Here is a 20,150-nt window from a genome sequence, read left to right as displayed (position 1 = left end):
TATATTGAAAATTTATTTTTTTCTAGAAAATTTCTGAGATTATTCTCAAAAGTAGAAATTTTTTTTGGCAAACATTTACTCCTTTTTAAATCTACAACAGCCATAATACGCCGTTGCTGTTTTTAAACACAGATAAGTGACTTTAAAATGTGTTTTTTGGCACAAAAAGTGATTTAGTGTACGGGTAGGTGATGTGGACTTAGTATCTTGTCGCGATATTTTGTGGTATTATTGTGGTAACAATAAAGATGATGATTTAAAACTGTCAAAAATTTGATTCGTGTCATTAAACTGCACATAGTAAATGCATTTAACCATATTTTTGAATTCAATGATATTTATTTACGCTCTCAAGGAACATTTCTGATCACATTAGTTTTTTTTATTTACAAATGATCATAACAGCAAATCAAAATTGATGTCATAATAAAACATTTTTTTATGATAACCCTACATGAGTGAGCACTTCTACTTTCCCAAAACATCCCAGAAAGGTGAGGCAGTTTCCTGAATGTAAATTAGTTGAGCGCGTAAACATCTGCCTGCTTATCTCACTTTCCCACCAGAATTATGAAGTAATTAGAAACTTTGCTTTAGGCAAAGAAACAATCCAAAACTGATGGATGAAGACACAAAAGCAGGATATGCTAGCATAATGACTGCTAGCAAAGTAAACAGCCAGATATTCGTACTGAACTCTTCAAACGTTTCTCCTGCATGTTTGACACCGATAATTAGCAGCAGCTACGACTATTTTCTTTGTGCCTGAGCCAATTAAATGACAGTAATGTAGTATCTCGTGTGTGTAGCATTGGACTAAAGCCAAAGAAAATATTGAGAGAAAATGAACTGCAGAAGGATTTATGGAAACTAATTGGTGTGACATTGTCATTATTCTTGGAATAACAGTAACAGTATGTTACTGCAGTGCAGTGAGTGAGATATTTACCTGTTTCCATTCATTATTGCTATATTTTACATAGTCTAATTTGCCCACTAGCATAAGAAAATCCCTGTTGAGCAGTTTATGAGAGGGACAATTGGAGCTCCTGTGCATTAGAGTAAGAATGCTGAGCAGAAGTTGCAATATTTCCTGAATGCTGCTAAACTTTTTACTTTTTAAAATTATTTTTAAGCCCAGTTTTTGCTTTTACTTTTCAGGACAAGGTGCCGGTTTGTTAGGTCACCAAGCTAATGCTCTAAACATTCCTCCTTACCTCCTATTATGCTGAAAAATTATGATCCCTTTAAAGATCTTTAGCAAATCAAAACTGCAGCTTACCAGAAAAGCACAAGAGAAAACTTAACAGTTTCTTGTTCTATGATTTTAGTTGTTTAGGAAATAAAAAAAATAATGCAATAAGCTTCAAGCACCGAATCCAAAAATCAATCTCTGTAAAACCGAACGCCAAAAACAAACTGAGAAGCTCAAACTAAGACTCCCAGACATCAGGGTTGATATTAAAGTTTAGGAGGATCCAGCTGTGGCTAGTTAGCAGCGACGGTGAAAAGAGACGTCAGCACTGACCCAAACGCTGCTGTGTCTAATGACTCGGTTACCTTGCACTTCATCATGTCGCTGACCCGCTGCTTCATAGACTGGCCGGCTTTGGGTCTGACCAGGATGTAGAGGGCTTTGACGTCAGGGCAGCTCCGCAGCAGCTTTTCCACCAGCACCTTCCCCATGAAGCCGGTGGCTCCCGTGATCAAAACGTTCTTCCCGGCGTAGTACTCCGGTATGGACGCCATTCCGTCGTTTATCAGTCTGATCTGAGATTCTGACGTCTGCTGCTCTTCTTCTTCCTGTCTGTCGAGGTCTTGGCCTTCTGAAAACTCCTGCAGAGGCAGAACGACGACAGAGTTGAATATGAATGTTCCTTTAAACATTTTGAGAAAGGGTGTTCAAAGTGGGGGTCGGGGGCCATTTGAAAACTGATCTTGTGCGCCCCCCCCCCCCCCGACCACAATTCAGGAATAATTTGGAACAAAACGACAGCTTTTAAATTAAAATCTACTTTCAAAAATAATAGGTGCTGGTTTCCTTCTGTCATCATGGCAACTAGGACCAGATCTACTCATTATCTTATAGTCTAAAGTAGGCCAATAAGCAATAAATCAATTAATCTCATGATAAATTAAAATGAAATCAATAATTAATTTGCATAACTTATTGTTCTTTTTATTTTTTTTTACAAAAAACTGGAGGATAAAGTTTTCAGTTTGGTTTTCAGGCTGTGACTTTGTGAATAGATGCTACAGTGGATGTAAAAAAGGAACAAAGTTTACACACCCTTGTCGAAACGCCAAGTTTCTGTGACCTAGAAATGATGAGACCGTGACGAATCATTTCAAAACATAGGTTTAGTTGTCCTTGTTTCTGTTATTTTGTTTATTTATTTTGGGTATTTAAAATATCTTCCTATTGCATTATTATTATGCAATTACCATTATATTGCTTGAAAATTGTCTCAGAACAACAATATTATTGTTTATGGCAATAATGTCTGGGACAATTTATCGTCCACCAAAATTTGTTATTGTGACCAGCTTCTCTAAAGTACACATTGGTGCCCAAATCCACTTTTAATTGATGTATTAAGGTTTAGAACTCAGAAACTATAATTAAACAAAACTTTCTTTATTTTTTGTATTAAAAAAACAAAATCATTATTCTAACAACCATCTGAACATTTTGTTACAAGCAACAGTTTCCAGGAGCAGGTCAGCAGGCGTCACCAAACCCGTCAGAAGGTCTCGGCTCCTGCAGCAGAGTTTATCACAACAGTGTTGACTCAGTTATTCTTGCTTCATTTAGTTTACATAGCTGCAGCTCTATTAGCAGGAAGGCCAGTTTTAGTCATAACAATCTTAACTGAGATGCAAACGGACGTCTGACTCACAGAAACTACCAACACAAACACAGAGCGACCTGGACTTCGCCTCCTGGTCTTCAAACTCACTGTGAATAAAAACAGACTTGGATTGTTTCTATTTCAGCAGAAAAGCTGAATTACAAACCTTTATTTACGACAGATTCACAAACTGATTCATGAACTGATTCAGACTCCAAAATGTTCACTTTTATGGTCCAATTGCACATTCATACCTACCCAAACGAACCAAGCTTTCTAGGCAAACAAAACAATGATGGTGTGAATGAATCCTAAACATCACCAAGTTCACTTCAGAATGGCTAAACAAGAGCAAAATGAAGATTTTGGAGTGGCCTAGTCAAAGAAAACCCAAATAAAAGGCTTTTGAATGTCCTTAAACTTTGTAACGTGACTGAATTTTAAAAAATCAAGTCAAAATAAGTAATTACTCAGGTTATCTTTGTCTGATATCAAAATTCAAAGAGGTGAATCATTAAAAAAAAATTTTAAAACAGTTTGTTCAAATGGGAAAAGTGTATGATGGTGTATTAGGGTCACTGAAGATAGAAAAAAAAGTAAATTTCCACCAAAAAATTTCAGAAATTTGCAAGAATTTCTTTTAATTTCTAAATTTGAAAAGTCAAAACATTTCTAGAAAAAAGTTCTGACATGTTCAAAAAGAACTTTTGAAACTCTGAATTTGAAACTTTTTATTCTTAAATATCTGGCATTAATTTCAAAATTCCTAAGATTTTTTTCTATTGATTTTTTCACTTTTTAAATTCTGAAATTTGAGTTTTTTTCTAGAATTTTTTTTGGATTAATCTCAAAATTTCCTGGTATGTCTGACAGCCATGACGGCTTTTTAAAGCCATTCAGGGAATGAACAAATTCATGGCAACTTTATCACGGCAGGACTTTGTAGGCAGGAACCTTCATGTAAATGTGCAGCGATAACTTTATTATCAACGGTCTAAAATATAATTTGATGGTTACTGGCAGAGAAAGTGAAGCTGAAAACAATCCTCTTTCTGAGTTGTAAAAAAGTTAAAGCTTATCTTTTATAACATGCATCATGTGTGGATTTACATGCAAGAAAGCAGAATTACTGCTCATTTTATTGCTTTTTATGCTCCAACCAAGCAAAATGCATTTGACTTTGTCCTCATGGCTCCTTAACGGTAACCGACAGCAACTGGAGTGACCGTCATGAGGCTGGAGCGGCGCGTTTCTGTGTGACTCAGATCGACATCCAGCGCTCTGATCAAAGCCTTGTGTCAACATGTGGGCTCGCAGCTCCCAACCGCACGCCCAGTGTTGCTGCTTATTTGTGTGTAACCACGACAACGATGCACCAATGCATCATGACCCCCCCTCAGAGTGTCGATGACGGCTTCCGCCCTCTGGTTCGTCTCATTTCTTCACTACCACTCAAGCAAGGAGGGCAGAAGTCAGCAGCCTCTGAAACCAGATGTTTACATACACCGGATAAAAACACGCGTGACTTTTTATTTTCCCCCGCTACCGGAGGAATAAGTAAAAACTTTTCCTGTTTCAGGTCAGTTAAGGACACCAAAATGATTTCTAGTGAGGCAAGTTAATTTATAGAACTGCACAAGTTATTGAAACTAAAGCAGTGTGTGCAATATTTTTTGTTTTGTACTTTAGCCAACTTAAAAAAATGTTAGCTTCACCTAAATTAGTTTTTACAGATAAATCCTAACGTGTTAATTTACTTGGCCGTTTTGTAAACTTTCACTTGAAAGAAGTTTTGACTTTTGTTGCTCTTATTTTGAAACTTTATTTCAAACAAAAGTGTGCAGTGAAGTGAAGAACAAAACATAAAAATATAATAATATTGGTATCTAAAGGCATTATAGAACATTAATTTTTCTTAATAAGTTTCTCTAAAGTATCAGATTCCTGTTTTGCATTATGCTGCCTGTACATACAAACGGTGTGATCAGAGTTTCCCGAATCTACAGTTTCCAGACAGGAGGGGGATAATAATCTAGATTTACTGAAATGTTTGCACAAATTAAATGAAAAAATGTCACAGTTAAGGTCTTCTGCTGAGGCCGCCGACATTCCTGCTTTGTTCAACACAGATTCCCTGCAGACACAGAGCCATGTCACTCTGGATTAACGCCTGACAGAGGAGATTCCTGCAGCTGGAGATGTGTTGGAATGGACACACACACATGAGATTTACTAAAGAGAACTAACACTTTACTCCCAAAAAGTGAAACATTGGTCAGAAAGCTGCGTCCACACCTATTGGTCAAGAAGCATAAAAAAAAAACAACAAACCGTTAATCAGAATATTCCTGTAAAATAAATACTTTGCATTTTTTTACTTGCTCTTTTGATTAGTAAACTATGATTTCTTGTTTCTTTGTTTTAGTGCGTCTCTTCAAAAGTGGAAATACAGCAGAACATGCCATGATCATGTTAACTTTGGAGATAATCATCTAAATTAAGAGAAAATACTAAAGAAAATGTGACCAACAACGATGGGAAGGGATCCATTTGTATTGTTGATCATAAATGTATTGTTAATGTATAAAAAAGGTTTAAATGAAAAATCTGCAAAAGGCGGCACTTTTTTTATCCGATTAATTGTCAGAATAGCCAATTAATTGTTAGAATATTTGATTAATCATCAAAAATAATGAATAGATTAATCAATAAAAATTGTTACATTAGACACAAAATTAACCTTCTTCAATCTCAACACAGGACTCTGGATGATGGTCACAGATTTATGAACCGTCCACCCAAATCAAATTCTATGGGAAAAGGTTTTGTCCTAATGACAAAAATGGCTGAAAAAAGCATCTAATATATAAATAACTTATTTATATTAGTTTCTTTAATGCCATTAATCAAATCAAATCAAATTTTATTTGTATAGCACATTTCAGCAGCAAGGCATTTCAAAGTGCTTTACATTAATCATAGTCTGGCTTTTAAAACACAATATTCATCCTGCTTCGTCCCAGATTTCTGTTTTTTTAGTGTTCATACAATGACTTGAAATGGAAAAATCCAATTAGTGGGCAGCAGTAATAAGTACCAAGAGCTTCAGGGGATCTCTTTTGTGTTTTGAGACCTATTTCTACCAATTCACATCAAAAGTCATTGAGGGTCAGTACTGGAGCAAAGCTAGGAGCTGCTTGAGGAACAGCAACACCAGCGGGCAACTGAGGTTTACTTTTGTCCGGAGACAATGCAGCTGAAGCCCCGGCCCTAATTTCATGTTTCCTTTCTGTCTGCTCGAGTTTTTTTAAAGAGAGGACATGCTGTTCGTCTCAGGCAGGTTGTTTTAAGGCCCGACTCTGCAGTCTCGCCCCCTGGACGTTCCTCACATAAGTCCTCCATTAGTAGGTCAGCAGCCGAATGCTGCTGGAGACCCGGGCAAGAAGAAAAACCATCTACAGTTGCATGCTGGCCTTCAGAAAGCGGCACAAAAGGCTGGCACAGACAGCAGGGGAGGGAGGGCAAGGAAAACAAAAATGCAGCCAATAATTAAAGCTGCATTAGTCAACTTCAATGTCAGCACCGAGCGACGCAAAGGAAAAGCAAGGCCGCTTTTCCTAAATACCAGCATGCCATCAGGGGAATAAAACATTGGAAGCTCGGTAAACACTGGTTTTCCTCCAGTGGAAACGCCTTGTCTCATCGAAATACTGACCAACACAGCATCAGATATAAGTGCAGAGGAAGGAAATATAATTTATTTCACAAATGAAGGTCTAAAAGAGAGAAACTCCATTCATTTATGATTCTCTACTCGATCTAAAGAACAGGTGTCCAAACGTTTTGTCACGTTGGTCAAAATCATCAGATCTAAAAGTTGGATGGATTTTTGTACATTGCTTCAAAAATCTAAGATAGACACCAAATGGAAAGCCAGACGGATGGATGGATGGCTTGACAGACGGGTGGGTGAATGGACAAACATCCACCCATGTTTGGGTTCTATTCTTCTATCTTAGAAGAATAGAAGTATTCTTCCAAGATACTTGGAAGAATACTTCTATGCTTCCAATAGATAATTGGAAGAATGGATGGATGGATGGATGGATGGATGGATGGATGGATGGATGATGACTTGACAGACAGACAGATGGCAGAAGAATGAATGGACAAACAGATGAATTATTAAATTGATAGAGGGATGAATGGTTGAATGAATGAATGATTGGATGGATGGACTGACATCAACTGATTTAAGAGGACTAGTGTTAAACGCCTCATAGGTGAAAACTTGATGCTTAAAACTGAGGGATAATCTTGGCATCCCTTCATTTTCTCTAAAATATAAAACCACAAACCAGTAAAAGAAACCAAAGCAACTTTTACAGACAATTTGTTTGCTTAAAACTAAATTTACTAAAATTAGTTTGTCCTATAACACAAAAAAGTAACACCTGTCGTCTCAAAGCCTTCTGTAAACATCCCATTTACATCTGGAAGGTCAGATTTCAGGCAGACCCAGAAATCGGTGTCGGCCTTCAAAGATCCACATTAGTTTACAACAACAGCAAGCCTCTGCTCTTTTTCCTGAGGCAGCCAAAAGCTAATCTAATTAAAATTCATTATATCTGCTCCCGGCTTTAAGGATTTAGGCGTTATCCCTTTAATTTAATCTGTATTTCAGCCCGTCACAGACCAGGTATCAGGAAACTGTGAGCTTATGTTCCTGCGTGTCCACTCACATCTCTGCCATTGTCTCTCCGGCGGCGAAGGGATTCTGTAATTACACCAGATGCTTTGGAGCGACAGTGCATCACTGTGCCCCGGGTGTCTGTTTACGTCTGGGCCGGAGCCAGACCGGTAACCGTACCCTGAGACCCGCAGTGGGGGGGACAAGAGGTCGTGAACTGGCCAGTGTTGTCATCATGGGAAGATCAGGCTGCGATGCCTTCAAGTAACAAACCTGACTCTCTTCTTTAGACGGGCAGTCAGAGGATCGCGGTGGGAAGGAGGTCAGCCTCTCTCTCAGGTTTATCTACATCAGGAGTGTCAAACTTCAGTCCTAATGGTCTTTTTTTTTTTAGCAGTTAACAATTAATCGATTACTGAATTACTTGATGATTAATTTGATTAATCATTTCAGCCGTACTCTGAACATATCATGTCAGATAAAGAACATGAAATAAATCAGTCAATTATCATGGTGGAGGTTTCTGAAAAAGGAAATCCAGCCATCAGATTGTGATGGCTCAACAAAAATGATTTGAAGTGGCCTACTCAAAGCCAGGATTTGAATATGAGTAACCATGTCCTTAACAGTGCTGTTCCAAAATTCATCCATATTCATTCCCAAAAACTGAAAACACTTGATAGCAACACATTTAGTACTCTCTCAGAGCAGGAAAACTATAAACTAAAAAATTTTTAAAACATCTTCCTGGTTGTGGTTAATGCTGCTTTCACCTCAGCTTTCTGCATGTACATGTAGAATCCGCATCAGTAAGCGTGAAGCCCAGTTACCCAGATATAGTTCGATACCATCTTGTTTGGAATGACGCACAGCTCGCTTGCACGAAAACCAAGATCTGTGTCGGAGCGATTTAATCAGGTATCCGGTTCGAAGATGGATTACAGCGGACACACGACGCTAATTAATGTGGCCCTCTGCACGCTTCACCTTCTGCTGATGCCAGCTAGGTTTCTGATTAATGATGCCCGATGAGCTTTGCAAACGCCTCCTCCGTTCAGTTTACACAATAGTACACAAAATGAGACTAACAATTTGCAGAAAGAAAAATTCACTGATTGGAGCAGGAATTCAAGACGAGATCAAACCAGTGACAGTAAAGGCATAACTTCTGGAAACTACTCCTAAAAGTTTCACACAAGATATGTTGAGCCATGAATGTGTGAATCTTAACAGTACTGAAAATGTAGAAAGAATTAGGGTTGAACAAATAATTTCAATAATCGATTATTCTGAAGATTAATTGATTAATCGGATAAAAATGTGAAAATTGTAAAAACAAATTTCATTTCACCTCTTAAGCCATAGCTAAAACTTTGCCAAACGAGAAGTTTCGGGTTACAGACCAAGATGTTTTAATCTTAAATGCAAAATGTATAATATTTTATACAATTCTGGCTTAATTACTGCTCTGAATATGTTGTTTTCTCAACAAAATAACTTTTTGAGTCTGTAAACTCCAATTAACGATTAATCGATTATTAAATTAGTTGACAATTATTTCAATAATTAATTAATCACGATTAATTCGATTAATCGTTTCAGCCCTAATCACAGCAGACACTCAACGGCTAAGTTGCCTGGTCCAATAAGTCTCCATTTCAGTTGCAACATTTAGATAATATGACACGATATTTGCTGGGCAATTGAGGAGCGCCATTGATTTTCCTTGGTGTTGACTGGCTGAACCACCAAGAGCGTAAATGAGTAATACTGCTGATGTTAGCTTTTTCAGTTTGGTTTCCATTGTGCGTATTAATGTATATTAAGGCATATTTGGTGTTAAAACTATGTGTTTTTAGAGTACCTGAAAAACAAAGCGAAAATGATTTCATGCGGAAAGTATTTTCTGACAAATTAAACATAAAAGCCACACACCCGTTGCAGATTTGCTCAAAGCTCTAACTAAACACGAGATAAACCGGGCCGACTCTCCCTGCATTGTTACTGTAACAACCTGCTTCACAGTTCACCGCAGGGCAATCTGTGGAAGCCTTCACTCCCTGAACATTCCCACTTTCTTGTTTTTGTCTCAGCTAAATCATTAAGAGGAAACAGGGTTGCAGCTCACAAACAAAAGTCTAAAAGCGTAGGGGTAAACTACGCAAAGCAAAGCTTGGCCGGCGGCCACCATGTCCCTACATAGTGATGCTGGGCATTCATCCAAAAAGTTTCAGATACAGACAGCCAGTTCGAGCCACCCTGCCACAGACGGCTCTAATGGCGCTGCAGACAACCATCAGTCCAAATAAGCCCTAGAGGCTTATCCCTTTTACTGCCATAAAAAAGCAGGTTGAGAGTCTCTTGACGCAAACGCCACAAGAGTAGCCTGTCAGTCAAGTCACTCACTCGACTGTAGATTGCTCTGATGTAAATTCTTGTTCTTCTCAAAAGGTGAAATTAGGGACAGTCATACCAAGAGATGCGTAAACAGCACTGCAAAAACACCTTACCAAGTACGATTGATCTTGTGCAATAAGATGCTAGTGCAAATATTTTATTACACTTGAAAAGAGACTAAACTAACATGGATCTTGTTTTAAGTCAATATTTCCTTAATATAAATTAAAACATACACGAGTTCTAGTGGTAGATTATTTCACTTGTAACATCTTTCTCTGTGAAATAATCTGCCCGTGGAGCCAGTACTTCTTCATTTATATTAAAGGGGGAAATGTGCATAATTCACATTTTGCACATTTCTGTTGGGTCTCAACTGCTCCTACACAAGCCCATGCAAGCTGTTTATTGCTAAGTCACATTTGACAAGGATTACACCGTTACCTAGCAACCCCGGCCGTCATCTAGCAACCCAGTGCATTTGGTCAGCTGGTTTTACCGCTGAATGCACTGTGCAATGGCTGCTGGAAAAATCAAGTGTTTTGTTGCTGACTTACCATCCAGAAACAACTTCCTGCATTCTTATTGATTGTGCACAAGGCTCCACTTATGCTTTTCAAAGATCTGCAGCTGCATAATCTATAATCTCATTGTCCAAGAATGTAATAAAAATGTTTTGTACATCCCATAGACCCATTCTAACCTGTTGCATAACAAGTCACATTTAAAGATTTATTGATGTAAAGAAGCTCATATTTCCTGCTAAAATGTTACTATTTAGCTAGTTTTGTCTCATTTCAAGTGTACTGAGATATTTGCAGTAGAAACTTTAACAAAAATACTTAGTAAGATTTTTGTATTTTTGCTGTTAGATGGACGTTGACTTCAGGGAGTTTGTGCTAATCATCTTGATATTGCAAAACCTCTATAAGTCAGACTAAAACTGGATCCCAAATATATTTTACAAATCACATTTGGTCATTTCAGTCCTTAAACAAACCCTATCATAATGTCCATCTAAGTCGCGTTACTGCGCAACACAGAAACCAGAAATAGTCTTTGGGTGGAGCTGAGGTTGTCTTGTTTTTCACTCTTGCTCAATAGGTGATTCACTTCAGAAACAGTCAATGCTCACATATTGTCACTGAGTTTGAAAAGGAAAACAAAAGACCCTAAAGGCCTCAGTCGCGATCTACCTGTGGGGTTGGCAGCATGCATTCCAAGAGTTCTTTATAAGCAGTTTGTTTGGCTTCCAGCCTCACATCCTGGCGCTTGAAATCTCCAGAGATTTCCTTCAAGTAGCTGAAGTTGCTTCTTTGAATACAGGATCTCAGAATCTCCTCCCAAAGTATCATGTTGTCAAAGAAACACCCTTAACGACAAATTAATGTTACTGAGAAAGATGCAAACGTGGACGTGACAAAGAGCTTTGCCATTCATCAAATCAAACAATTATGGGTTGGGACTGCGGTTTGTTGACTTCAAATATTTACAAAGTTTAATTCTTATCCAACTTCGGTTGACATATTTTTGTAATACAATTTCAAAGGAAGCGGTATACATGTTACTTCAAACAGTCCACAATGCGTCACTGAAAACCTTTAAAAGTTTCCTTCAGATTTCTCAAACTGTTTAGCATAAATTCGGTTAGCATACTTACATTTTTAAAAAAGTGTTTTAGGTAAAAATTGTAAAAAATCTAAGGGGTCGAGTAAAAAAAACTCTGAAGATTTAAGAGTCCGACACCGCAGACTTAACCAAAAGAAAATAAAGCTTTCTTTAAACTTTTCTTTCTTTCTTTCAGCTTTCTTCCAATTTTGTGACACACTTAAAAATATGCCAAAACATAGATCAGGATTTTGTCTTTTGATTAAATTTTTAAATTATTATTAAATTATTTTACAGATTTCAAACAAAAAATTTAGATGAGAAATATTAAGGGGAGACATTAATCTGATTATTTTCCAAAGATTATGTTTCTCTGCTCTAACCTGGAGCTGACATTTTAGCACTGATATGCTCAACAGACCATCTTATAAACATTGTTAATAATACTTCTAAACAATCAGCACCTTATAATTTAGTGAGCCTTAAAATTGATCTACATAACCCTGCATAGACGCATCGGTGTGGCATTCAATGTCGAATCCACCAGAGGAAAAAGGATGTTTATTAGTCTGGAGAAAGGAAGTCAATAAGGAACCAAGATGATGTCAGCTGATTCATATCTACTTTTTTATTTAGCTTAAAAACAAAATAAACATCTTTTTAGTTCAGAATAAACTCTTATTCAGCCTGCAACATTTTCATACCAAATCAGATTTTAATCGATTTCTTTTGCTCGCTTTCTTTTCTAAAAAAGAAATCACGTATGACAGAAACTATTTTGAAATATTTCAATCATTTCCATTTCATTACGAGAATAAAGACACAATTTTACCTATTAGAAAATCTTAATTATGAGAAAGAAGTTGTTTTTTTATGAGTAGAAAGCTTCTAATGTTACCAGATTAGTTCATGTAAATTTTTCTTCAAAATACGTTTTAGTCGTTTGGATGATCGTTTCAAAGTCCTGGTAATGATAATAATTTAATGCTGATGTGTTAAAAAAATAAGTATTTCTATTAAGTAATATCTGTAAAATTTATTCCAAAATACAACTTTGTAAGATTCTTAACATTCCTCGTTTTATAATTTCTTTTCCCCATGTTGGAACTCTCCTTTATTCTTGTATTATTTTGACTCTATTGTGGTACAACTGTATTCTTGTAATATTATGACTTTATTCTTGTGATTAAGAAAAGAAATGGTAATATTCCATCATAAAGTTGCCCTGAATTCAAAGTTCAAGCAAACAGAAGCTGTGAAACACACTTGTAAAACAAGATGGCCGCCTAAGGCGTGCTGACATCACTGAAGCATGAAAACTCAAGGAGAAAAATTTCCCAAAATTTAAATATTCAAAAACCAAAAATTTTATTAATTGATCAAATCAATTTATTGCCCATCCCTAACACATTGTGCATTGCTAAATTGCACCTTCTTTTTGCTTTTTTATGTTTCTGTTTTTGTCCATTTTCTCTATTAGGGGTTAAACTGTGTTTTGTACTGGGTCAGCTGGTTTAACTGGAAATGCTGCTGCTGTTGTTGTTGTTTTCCACACTTTTGCCCCAGACGGAGCCACTTCACAGCATCTCCACTGCCTCACGTCTTTGCATTATCTCAGCATCAGCCAGTCAAATTCAGGCTTGGATCTACTGCTAAGTTTAGAGGAGATATTAATGATCTCAGGAGGAAAAATCGTTTAATGACTTTGTTTCAGTGCCGCTAGCGAAAGCAAAGTTTTCCCACTAAACCCTGAGCAATCATAAATAAAAAAGGAACTGCCACAGAATTCAATACAGACACTTTGGGGATTTCATGACCTATATTAGTTTTCTAGTGACATTTCTTCAACATATTGGAACACCGGCTTTGTTTTTTTCCACCAGACTGCCTTATATTTCAGTGCTATTAATAGTAGCACCACAATGGTAATGCTTGTACATTACGAATCAAAACTAGGAAGACATTAGTTTCTAATTTAGCTTTGTGTTTAAGGGTAATTTCACATTATTTTAAGACATTTGGACCAAGTGAGATCAGCTCAAAATCTACAAAAATGTAAAATCAGGTTCAGAATTACAGGAATAATTTGGTGGACTCCAAACTATTCATGAATTTTTCACTGGAACGCAACTCCAGATTATTTGCCAACATACACTGATTGTTTCGTACAGCATCATTAAAATATATATTTTTAAAATGCAGCTTGGGAAGCTGAAATACATGAAGACATTGATACATGACACGCTATTGGCTGGAGTTTTCAAAGCAGCCAATCGAAGAGTGCCATTCATTTTCCTTGGTGCTAATTGGCTGAGCCCCTCTAAATGTAGATGTTAGCTTTGTATCCAAAATATCAAAAATAAACAAACAACAAATTAAATTAATAATGAAGTCTGTAAACAAAAATTGTTCTTCAGAAAAAAGGGCTAGTTGAGAGCAAAACACCAGACTGGAGAATTTTATTATCCAGTTTTTGGTAGAAACAGAAAAAGAGAAAATGAAAATTATTGAGCTTGTTTTAATTTATTACACAATTAATTGATTTATTACTTATTGCGACAGGTTTGGTTGAAATTATAGATAAATATATGCGGTTTTTATTGCAAAAGGACATTTAAGAATTTAGAAACACAACATAAATAATGTTGGAGACCAAAAAAAATCATAGAAAATGGTTGCTTCCTTTTATTCAGCGGCTGGTAAACAAAATATCCTTACATTGTGGTTTATGGGTCAACATCTGCAGACCTACTTTAGGAAGACAAACCACTCCTCGGACTTTGCAGGATACCTTGAACTGAATTGTAGGCAATGCATGACCAAAACAGCATTTAAATGATATCAAATATTTTATTTGCAACATGATCCGCAAACTTCCACCTGCAATAAATAGATTTGTATCTTTGCAAAGGCTGTTTGGTTGCAATGCTCCTCACCCCAAACCACAAGAAGCGTTTTCTGACCGCAGGTTCTCCGCTCTGCACATTACACCACCTCACCAACACGACTACTATTACTACTGCTCTGTAACGAGTGTACGCACAGGAGAACCAGGACTGGAAAAAGCTGAACCACATCTCTTATAAGCTTTTAAAGATTCATGCTGCAACTGGAGATGCTAGGAAGGGAAAAAAAAGCAGCTCATGTGTAAAGCAGTGGCGTTCTAACAGGGGAGGACGAACTCGTAAACATGTTTTTGAATCAGGAAGTCAGATGAGCCACTTTTTAAGTCTGTTATTCTAGGAGGAAGGATGAAGTATGGAGGGATTTTTTTCTTTATACGATCACAGTTTAAGTAGCTTATCTGGGAGGGAAATTTAGGCCATGCCCTGATGAGAACTAGAGCTCTCTCTGCATCAGTATGGGAGACCTTTTATGCTTTTTAGTTTCTGAAAATTAAATGAAAGTGCAGTCATGGAGTCTCAAGTACTGCCTCACGCCGAACGACAAGACACTCCTGCACCACAGCCTGAAGGGAGAAGCTGTGGTGTATCAGAAAGGCTGTTAGATAAGCAGATACACAGAGGTTTGGCTGCTCTGTCTGGACCAATACTGAAGATTTGTGAGGATTTTCACTTATTTTTGATACAAATTTCCACCAAATTATTTCAAAATCGACATGCAGCACTATTGCTGTTGATGTTCCCTCTGTGAGCCAGGGGGATTTCTGTTAAAAAACACCTTTTATGGCTTAGGGAGATGGGGCACATTTTAAAGGCATTTGGAGCCACAGAAATCCCTGCTGACCCTCTTCTTTCATCAAACAAGCAGGGGTGATTGGGTCACTTCCGGTACGTAATTTCAAAATAAAACAAGAGGACGTCTGAGTTACCAAAGATGCCAGAGAAAGTGTTGCAATGACAGCATGATTTAAAACAGTGTATTAATTGACATTTATTACAATTAAATATATTTTTTATATTGTATGTACAGTTAATCAAATTTAAATCTTCATGTGAACAACTTGAAACCCTTCACTCTTTACTGTGGATTCTCAGGTAACTATGAAGTATAGAAGGACCATATTGTTGCTAGTGTAACATAATGTAACTGAACTTGAAGAAGCAGATATATAAAATAAATGCTTCCACGTGTCTAAAACTCCATAAATACAACAAAAAATGCAGCTGCTCAAACATCTAAAATTACCGCTGAAACTTTAAATAAAATATTTGATTAATTTAGTGTATGCTTAAAGTTTAAAAAGCCCAAATTCAGCTGATTAAAACGCACCCGGTTTAGTTTTGCTTAAAATGTGTACATTATTTTGAAAGTCCGCGTCGCCACTTCCTGTCTTCGCGGCCGTAACGGTAGCTAGCTTTACCGCGGCCGGTCGCTCTCCACGCCGACTGCGGCTCTAACTGTCCCGCCGCCCCGGCTGTCAGAGGCGGCTCCAACTAACCTGAGCTCGGCCTCAAAACACACCTCCACCACGCTTCAGCTACAATCAAAACCAAAAAAAGCCACACTAATAAAGGCGATAAGTCGAGAGGTCTTAATGTTTTCCGCGGCGGTTTGTTGATGCTCAACCCCGGGCTGCTCCCTCGCCACCCAGCCGCCCAACGCGGTGAATGATGCTCGGGCAGCTGCGTGCCACGACACGCCGCTGCTCCCTTCCTCAGACCCTCTGAAAACCCGCTCCGTTTTCAGCTTAAAAATAAATAAATATGAAAACAAATCCAATCCTACCGTAGACATCGGTTAGTGCTGATGGGTCCTTCCTCTTGTGGAGAGCGGACAGGCTGCGTCGGATCAGGCTGCTCCTGCGGTGTCTCTGCCTCCTCCCACCGGCCGCCGCTGGTCGGGCTGCTGGGAAACTCTCAGCGTTGAAAACGGCCGACAGTCCGCCTGCCTGTCCGCAGACAACAGGAGATTTTCAGACAGCTACACAAATATGAGCTCCTAAGTGGGCAGGGCGTGTCAGGCAGCCCGTGAGCCCTCCCCTAACCCGCCCGGAACATGCAGTTCTGCCCTGAGCGGACCGAGCGCCACGGTAAATGTCATTCACAAATCCCCACGTGGCTCCAATCTATAATATAATATTATATAATATTCAATATGTTATTGGAGAGGGTGATGCTGTGGACAGGAAGGACATCTGCTAGCAGTCAGTCCTGCAGCGTGACTGAACAGGCCTCTGATTTAAGACAGCTGCTTTTCCATTACTAATGTGCGCAAAACTTCGTCAATATTCCGCTCATGTCGAAAAAACATGATATCGCAATTGCGGTGTTTTCATTAAAGAAGAAACGCAATTAAAATCACAAATGAAGAACCATCATCATCCAACCACTTCCTGTCATGGTATCCTTGGTGGTTTGGTTCAGTGGCAACATCCGGTTGTTGATCATGTGATTCATGTGAAAAACGGTGTTTCAATTGCAGTTTTTCAAAATAAACCATTTCAATGAAAAAACCCCATCACCCTAGCACCAAAACATTTGAGTGAAAAACTATTTTTTTCCAAAATTGATGTGTCCATTAAACAAATTCATTTTCAAAATGTCAAATTGCGTAATTATATGGGGAATAGAAACAAAGCTACTGTTGCTTTTAACAAGCTACATTTCCATTACATATGTGCACAAAACTTTGTACATTTTCCGCTAACGTTGAAAGGAAAAAATATTTTGCCATTATAGTGTTTCCATTAAATAAGAAACGCAACGAAAAATCAACCTGAATCGTTTTGTTCAAGCGATAAGTCATTAAAAAATATCTTGCGCCATCATCCTACGACCACTTCCTGCCGTCTTCTTCGTGGTTTCCACAAGTGGCAACATCTGGTCGTCGATCAGATGTGACGCGTGTGACGCAAAAACAAAATTACAATTTTGCAAAATAAACCAATTTCAATACAACAAAAACTCATCTTGGAGCCAAAACGTTTTGAAATTGGTGTATTTTCAATTTATTGTCAATTATATGGTTAATAGAAAGGCAGCTACTGAGATGATTGAGATACCCTCCTATATGTCCGAATTAAAACAATCCTGCAAAAATGTGGGTAAAATATTCTCCCAAAAATCACCTGTTTTCCTAAAATTCTATAATTTCAACCATTAAACAACATTAATTTCTCCCGGTAACCATGGGAACAACTTAAAGGCACCAGGCTGGTTTAATTATGTCTCATTTCTGAGCCTGGATGCCTTTTTAGTGCAACAGCTGTGATATAATCTGCAGTAAATTTCAGCTGTGCGGCTGAGTTTCATGCTAAACGACATGCAGGTGCTGAGAACGGTAACGTCTGCATGAGTTTCGCTCTCACAGATCAGATTCTGCACAGTGTGGAGCCAAATCCAGTCAGGGTGCATAATGAGCAGACTGCAGACTGGGATTTGACCCACAAACCTCAAGGTGGCTGCTGCATGCCGGCAGGATTTACTGCAGCACTAAAAAAAAATAAATAAATAAAGAAAGAAATTCTGTATTTGTGATCCAGAAAGGTTGTTTTATTTTTAATTCTGCTGCTGACTGTGCGGCAGTCAGCAGCACTGTCTAACTATCTAAAGTTTAGGCAACTTTAGATATGCCTAAAGTTGTCAGGTTTAAGCTGGAGGAGAGGAAGAATGCTTAGGACTTTCTACTGTCGGGCTTAGATTTGATTTTCCTGCAGGATTAATTTATGAAAAACAGAGGAAACTGAACAATACATCCCACTGCAGGTGCATCCTGGGATATTCAGCTGTTCACAAACGTCACAACTGACCATAAAATCCCTAAAACATATGGTAATAGGAAGTGTCTGACTAATAACTTTATGTAAGTTCAACAATTATGAAACCAGGCTGCAGAGAAGATGGAGTTCTGGTCTGTGGTGACCTCTAGTGGTGAGATTGGAGAACTGCACTTTGGAAGAAAAGCGGATTTTTTCCAACAAAATTTTAATCAAATGAAACAGCGGCTCCTTGAAATCTTACATTTATGAAAAACTGTAAAAGCAAATAATGAGGCTAAACATTTCTATTTTTTTTTCAGATTTGCAAATATAATTATGTCAGTGTTTGGTAAAAGCAGAAGCTAATAAAGCGCCACCATGTGGCCAAAGCTGTCATAGCATGAAAAAAATAGATTTAGCAGATATCCTTATATTTTGTAAAAGTAAAAACAAAATTGAGCCACTTTTCTGGTATTTTTTTCCGTGTATGCTGCCATGTTTATTTTAAAATTACTTAGAATGTTTTGAAATCTAAACGTGGTAAAATTATTTTTATTCTAGATGAGAAGAAGCCTGCAGTCGATAAATAATTACAAATTATTGGCTGCAATATAATTATTAAAAAGTTTGATAACTTGAAAATAAATGCATCAAACATAAAAAAATATGAATTTTGTCATTGAATAATGAGGTTTTCAAAATGTAAACACATTTATATATAAAACTATCTGTTGATTTTTCTGTTGATCATATAGAAAAAAATCAGCTCGTTTTTCTGATGAGTAAAACAAGTATGTTTTTTTATGTTTTGTCATAACATCTTTTAAAAACATCTAATCTTTTGACATAATTTATATGTTCTACAATGAGCTTAGTATAGAACAAAATGTAAATAAATGCAATAGTTGTCTTTTTCTTGTATGTTTCTTGATTGAAATAAACTTTTTGGCGAGATAAACAGAGAACCTGGGGAGAATAAACGGAACTGCTGCAGTTTGTCAAGATTGACTAATTTACCAGAAAAATTTTGATTAGCTGCTAGCCATTAGCTGATTAGCGGAAGTGCGTCAACCACTTGATATCCATAATTACTACTAACCTAATCATACCACCAAATTAGTGGCTTAAAGAAAACAATGTTAGCATTTTGGAGCAGTCGATGCGTCAGGAAGGCAACGCACAAACCTGATTTGGTTACATAAAAATGCTGGTTTACGAAGTCAAGATGGCGGATTAAACCAGGATTTTTCAGAGATCCTAACTGAATAAAAGTTTGATCAGATTTCACGAAAGCAGTAGAATATACATTACCATGGAAAAACAAAACAAAAAATAAAAAATGTTACCATGGCAATTTATCCTGTGGAGATAAATTGTAGGTTAGCTGTGAACTGCGCTAACCGCTAGCTTAAAATAACGCTCACAACGCAAATCAACTTAATTTTGGCACATAATTAAAAAATTGCACGGTTTATTTCACATCACATTTAAAACAAGTACTTATTTACATCATAAACCTACCTTTTCTCTCCATCTGTTAAAAAGATACATTTTACAAGCTACGTTACAAATTATCTTGATTGCCGTTAAGCTTCCTCTGCCTTATGTAAAACAGGAAGTTGTCCCTTCAAAACAAAAGCATCACAAACAGGAAGTTAACCATATTTAAAACTTAATTAAAGCCAGAGACCTTTTAGGTTATAAGTATAGTCAAAAAAAATTTCCACATACTTCTCAAACATTGCAAAATGTTTATATTTAATCTTCTCATGTTTATTCTAAATAAACATGGTGTAGGAACGTATTTTATGCTAATTCTAACAGAGTTAAAAATTGATTTTGTTAAATTTGTTTGTAGTTTATGTCACTACTCATTTCAAATGTGCAAATTTGATCTGTTGAACATTTAATTTGAAGGTTCAGTATTGTGTGCACGTGACTT

General features: G+C 37.2%; 1 protein-coding gene across 1 annotated transcript in view; it reads right to left on the bottom strand.

Annotated features, from left to right (window-relative positions):
- LOC116736576 (fatty acyl-CoA reductase 1) overlaps positions 1 to 16,480 on the bottom strand; it is a 46,377-nt gene extending 29,897 nt beyond the window's left edge. The window contains exons 1-2 of the mRNA XM_032589107.1: positions 16,237 to 16,480; positions 1,561 to 1,836 (exon numbers count right to left, since the gene is read on the bottom strand). Of these exons, the coding sequence (XP_032444998.1) occupies positions 1,561 to 1,836; positions 16,237 to 16,245 (285 nt within the window). The 5' untranslated portion in view covers positions 16,246 to 16,480. The remainder of the gene's footprint in view (positions 1 to 1,560; positions 1,837 to 16,236) is intronic.
- Positions 16,481 to 20,150: the final 3,670 nt, after the last annotated feature.

This window comes from Xiphophorus hellerii, chromosome 17 (genome assembly GCF_003331165.1).
Source record: "Xiphophorus hellerii strain 12219 chromosome 17, Xiphophorus_hellerii-4.1, whole genome shotgun sequence".
In the NCBI taxonomy this organism is placed as follows: domain Eukaryota; kingdom Metazoa; phylum Chordata; class Actinopteri; order Cyprinodontiformes; family Poeciliidae; genus Xiphophorus; species Xiphophorus hellerii.
This window is presented reverse-complemented; position numbering and strand designations above follow the sequence as displayed.